Here is a 5,946-nt window from a genome sequence, read left to right as displayed (position 1 = left end):
TGTAGAGGTCCAACCTGTTCTTATGCCAGAGGTCCAACCTGTTCTTATGCCAGAGGTCCAACCTGTTCTTATGCCAGAGGTCCAACCTGTTCTTATGCCAGAGGTCCAACCTGTTCTTATGCCAGAGGTCCAACCTGTTCTTATGCCAGAGGTCTAACCCAGTTCTTATGGACAGAGGTCTAACCCAGTTCTTATGGCAGAGGACTAACCCAGTTCTTATGTAGAGGTCCAACCTGTTCTTATGCCAGAGGTCCAACCTGTTCTTATGCCAGAGGTCCAACCTGTTCTTATGCCAGAGGTCCAACCTGTTCTTATGCCAGAGGTCCAACCTGTTCTTATGCCAGAGGTCCAACCTGTTCTTATGCCAGAGGTCTAACCCAGTTCTTATGGACAGAGGTCTAACCCAGTTCTTATGTAGAGGTCCAACCTGTTCTTATGCACAGAGGTCCAACCTGTTCTTATGCCAGAGGTCCAACCTGTTCTTATGCCAGAGGTCCAACCTGTTCTTATGCCAGAGGTCCAACCTGTTCTTATGCCAGAGGTCCAACCTGTTCTTATGCCAGAGGTCTAACCCAGTTCTTATGGACAGAGGTCTAACCCAGTTCTTATGGACAGAGGTCTAACCCAGTTCTTATGACAGAGGACTAACCCAGTTATGATGGAAGGAGAATGAGACACATTATGATGACGGGGAAGACAATTGAGGACACTATCATTGTATTTTGCTCCACAGACGACCAGGGTTTAAATGCAGTTGGTCACAGTAGCAGGTCAAATGATTTGATCTCCACCTTCTCCATATGGTTCAATGTCCAACGGATGGAGGTTTTTAACCCTTTAAACCATACAACACACCGTTGAATGTTCTGACTGGAACTCAGCTGAACTCTTCAGTCAGTCGTCAGAACCAGTTTGTCTCTGACCACATTGACTCATAGAGTACTTAGATTGGAGCCGAAAGGCGACGTGCAGACGTCTACAACTCCACCTATCTGGGTCAGACCCGACCTGGCAGTGGTGAACCATGTAGGAGGATGACCTGGTTTAAGTGGGTAACGCAGATCAGGGGGAGAGAGCAGAGTTGCTAACTCATCCTACCCAGGGATGAACAGAACCAACCTCTTCCAGTAAGTGCCAGACAACCTTACAAAACGGAACGAACCCCATTGGACCTGGGGACCAACAGTGAGGGACAGAGAGTGAGAGTGACACGGCAAAAGCTTTGGGTTAGTTCGAGGCCATTGCTGCTCCATTACAGTTTCCTCCTCCACAAAACCACTGTTAGCTTGATGCACCAGAAAGGAGAGACAGATGTGTCAGCAAGAGATTTTCTGCATTCCTGCAGTTTTGTTATTGTCTGTATTAAACCAGAGTGATGATGATGATCATGATGATGATGTATCGTATGAATGATATCAGTAAAATGCTTAATTGAGTGTTTTACATTTATGACACAAAATAAACAATGTTTTTAAAACAAATAATGAATCAATCCCTCCTCAGTAGTAGAATCATTACAAGTCATAAAAACAAAATTGAATCGTCTTATCTAAATTATTTCCCAGAAAGGGCATATTAACTATGATATTACAATAAAAGTTTAGAAAGTAGGCTGTTAAAGCACATGAGTGGGTCAGGTTCACATTTAGTAGAGAGGAGCACCGTTTAGAAGCCTACAGAACAGCAGTTATCAAGAAGATACTGGATGTAGAGCATCAGATACTCAGAGACGCATCTCTTCCTTAACCTCAATGGAACTACAGCTGCTTGACGGGGGAATAACCCCAATCATGAACCTTCAACCTCGTTTTATCCATCCAGTAATCTCGAAGTGGTAAACCCTCTCTAGAACGCAAAACCACAACAAACAAGAAAGTCTAACCTCAGGACTTCGTAGATCAGAAAGAGAGATAACAGCAAGCTCAGCACCAATGCGTGCTGGCCACTCCAGGGAAATTTGGCGCAAACGAAATGTTGTTACACTTTTAAGCATCACGTTTCGACTGTGGGAATTTTTGAAAGGTGAAGTGATGGGTATATAACATGAAAGAACCGGTGCAGACTGTCAAACTACAGTTCTGATTCTCTGCTCTTCTCTTCGCCGTTAATTACGACTCTAAACAATAAGACCGATAAGATGCGCGCTGTGATTTTGGTGACGGTTGGTCTGCTGGCGCTGATTGGACACCTGGATGGACGCGCTCATGGCGAGAAACGACGCGACAGACCAAACTGTCTCCAACGGACGGTCTCTCCCAGACTGATCAAGGAATTACTCAACAAAACACAAACTCTCACTAACTCTTTACCAGTAAGTAGAAACATGTTTTAATACTGTTTCAAGTCCATTAAATAAGTATTGTTATGTGCGTAGTAATTAATTTAAATGTATTTTGTTACAGACGTTCCCCAGAAAAATATATGAAAGACTTCTGCCCAAAATCTGTACAACGTGTGCTAAGGTATATTTATAAATCATATTTATAAATCAAAACATAGACTGTTACTGAACTACTTTTGCATTTTATTAAACAAAGCAAAGCAACAAAACCTGAATTGTTTTCATTTTATTTTTTAGAAACAACTTGGCATCTGGGAAATCAACAAGATATTGGATGTCTATTCCAACGTGTTCAACCAGGACTCTTTGGAAGGTCTCTACCCCAAACACTTTGAGGATCTTCTGGCCAGGCTGAAAACAGATGTGCAATCTTGTGTGAGTATTGAACTTTAAGATAGTTCTTTATTTGACCACTTGTTAGAGGAAATGTCATTTCATCTGTTCTGTTGTATTGTCATCACATGTTAAGGTTAAACACTGACAGTGTTGTGGCTTCAATGAGGCTAACAGAGGTGTATGACTTCCTCAAGAGCCGATGCAAATCCCACAGTTAGAATAGTTACCACTTTATTACTGTATGTTATCAGCAATGGTTAAATTATGAATATTGTAATATGTAATATTCATAAATATTCAAGGAACATTTTAATATGATGAACAGGAACTACATTTACACTAACGGGTGACCAAAAATAATTGTCTGAAATTCTCCAGTCTGACCCACCTCCAATCAGCCCCACCTCCACCTCAATCAGCCCCATCTCCAATCAGCCCCACCTCCAATCAGCCCCACCCCAGCCCCACCAATCAGCCCCACCTCCAATCAGCCCCACCTCCAATCAGCCCCACCTCCAATCAGCCCCACCTCCACCTCCAATCAATCAGCCCCACCTCCAATCAGCCCCACCTCCAATCAGCCCCAATCAGCCCCACCTCCAATCAGCCCCACTTCCAATCTGACCCACTTCCAATCTGACCCACCTCCAATCAGCCCCACCTCCAATCAGCCCCACCTCCAATCAGCCCCACCTCCAATCTGATAGGCTGTCACCTCTACAATATAAAAGGCTCAAAATGGAACCCCTCCCACCACAACAAGGTTCTGGCTCCAACATTTACACAGGGGTTCCTCAAAGACCCTGTTCAGAGAGGTTCCAGGTTCAACTGGAAAGGTTCTGCCAGTGTGGCAGCCCAGAAGGTTCTTCCAGGGACTTTTACTGTAGACTAGCAGGAAGGATGTAGTTGTATACCTGCAGAACACACTGACCACCCACCCATGTTATTGTAAGATATAGTAGACGGACAGACAAACAGAAAAGACAACTGACTGTTCTTCCTCTCTACAGCTGGTGGAGTGTCCAACTAGACCAACATGGACCAAGACAACCATCAGGAAGATGGAGAACACATTTAAGAAGGTGAATATGACTTATCCAACCCTCTTACACATCTCATCACGATGCTTTATGGCAACAAAACTCATCTCTAGATCTAATTGACCTGTTTTAATGATTCCTCAACGGTTGACATTTACCTGAGATTGAACTCTTATCTGCTCCTCTGTGACTTCACAATCAGTTCCATCCCCTATGGCTATAGTATCCAATCAGTTCCATCCCCTATGACTATAGTATCCAATCAGTTCCATCCCCTATGGCTTTAGTATCCAATCAGTTCCATCCCCTATGACTATAGTATCCAATCAGTTCCATCCCCTATGACTATAGTATCCAATCAGTTCCATCCCCTATGACTATAGTATCCAATCAGTTCCATCCCCTATGACTATAGTATCCAATCAGTTCCATCCCCTATGACTATAGTATCCAATCAGTTCCATCCCCTATGACTATAGTATCCAATCAGTTCCATCCCCTATGACTATAGTATCCAATCAGTTCCATCCCCTATGGCTATAGTATCCAATCAGTTCCATCCCCTATGGCTATAGTATCCAATCAGTTCCATCCCCTATGACTATAGTATCCAATCAGTTCCATCCCCTATGACTATAGTATCCAATCAGTTCCATCATGTTAGTATCCAATCAGTTCCATCCCCTATCAGTCCATTCCATCCCCTATGACTATAGTATCCAATCAGTTCCATCCCCTATGTATCCAATCAGTTCCATCCCCTATGACTATAGTATCCAATCAGTTCCATCCCCTATGACTATAGTATCCAATCAGTTCCATCCCATCTATGACTATAGTATCCAATCAGTTCCATCCCCTATGACTATAGTATCCAATCAGTTCCATCCCCTATGACTATAGTATCCAATCAGTTCCATCCCCTATGACTTTAGTATCCAATCAGTTCCATCCCCCACGGCTTTAGTATCCAATCAGTTCCATCCCCTATGACTATAGTATCCAATCAGTTCCATCCCCTATGACTATAGTATCCAATCAGTTCCATCCCCTATGGCTTTAGTATCCAATCAGTTCCATCCCCTATGACTATAGTATCCAATCAGTTCCATCCCCTATGGCTTTAGTATCCAATCAGTTCCATCCCCTATGGCTTTAGTATCCAATCAGTTCCATCCCCTATGACTATAGTATCCAATCAGTTCCATCCCCTATGACTATAGTATCCAATCAGTTCCATCCCCTATGACTATAGTATCCAATCAGTTCCATCCCCTATGACTTTAGTATCCAAAAGTAGAGAGTGTTTATGATATGTTGTTAACTATTCATTCCCTCTTTTGGCAGCTGGACACCAATGGGATTTACAAGGCCATCGGAGAGTTCAAGACCGTCCTCCTGTGGATCAGTGACATGAGAGAGAGAAAGGAAACATCAATGGATAAATGCCAGTAGTCTTCCATCCATCCATCCACCCACCCATCCATCCACCCACCCATCCATCCATCCATCCACCCATCCATCCATCCATCCATCCACCCATCCATCCACCCATCCATCCATCCATCAATGCAATTGTCAAAGCTTTGAATCATTTCTACTCCATGTAAGATTGTATCAGTATTTTAGTATTTAAATAGGAAAAGTGTATTTTCTTTAGTTATATTTACTTAGGTTCATATTTATTGTTTTATAAAATATGATATTATTATTATTTTTCATATAAATGAGGATGTTATTGTCTGTGACAGGTGAACATAGTTGTGTTCAAAATTATAATTTTTAAAATCACTTTTGTCTTTACAAATCATATTTAATGTATTGTTTAAGTGAATGTTTTTTATACCAAATATCTGTCTGCCTTTTGATTATCAAAATAAAATACCATTTGTATTTCTAAAATGAGGAGTTTTCTAAATCTCGTGATTTTTAGGAGGGAATCAGGAAGGAACGATGAGCACTTAAATTTCAAACATGTGACTTGTGACAAAACGCAGTGCTTAATTTGAGCCTCGGTTTTGGAAGGTCTTGTTCCGGAACCTCTTGTTGCATCAATGCTTAATTTGAGCCTCGGTTCTGGAAGGTCTTGTTGCAAGCTGCTCAATGCTTAATTTGAGCCTAGGTTCTGGAAGGTCTTGTTCCAGAACCTCTTGTTGCATCAACATTTTGATTCACTTTTTGCAATGTAAACACTCTAACAAAAGAGATCAAAGTTTATTCAAGCTGCTT

The 5,946-nt window shown here is 42.1% G+C and overlaps 1 protein-coding gene across 1 annotated transcript; it reads left to right on the top strand.

The window, feature by feature from the left end:
* The first annotated feature begins 2,065 nt into the window (after positions 1-2,065).
* Positions 2,066-5,640, top strand: il26 (interleukin 26). The gene is made up of 5 exons (XM_042314973.1): positions 2,066-2,311; positions 2,403-2,462; positions 2,579-2,716; positions 3,688-3,759; positions 5,065-5,640. Exons 1-5 carry the CDS (start codon positions 2,138-2,140, stop codon positions 5,170-5,172), a joined length of 552 nt encoding a protein of 183 aa, XP_042170907.1. The 5' UTR covers positions 2,066-2,137; the 3' UTR covers positions 5,173-5,640.
* Positions 5,641-5,946: the final 306 nt, after the last annotated feature.

This window comes from Oncorhynchus tshawytscha, unplaced genomic scaffold (assembly GCF_018296145.1).
Source record: "Oncorhynchus tshawytscha isolate Ot180627B unplaced genomic scaffold, Otsh_v2.0 Un_contig_648_pilon_pilon, whole genome shotgun sequence".
Classification (NCBI taxonomy): domain Eukaryota; kingdom Metazoa; phylum Chordata; class Actinopteri; order Salmoniformes; family Salmonidae; genus Oncorhynchus; species Oncorhynchus tshawytscha.
This window is presented reverse-complemented; position numbering and strand designations above follow the sequence as displayed.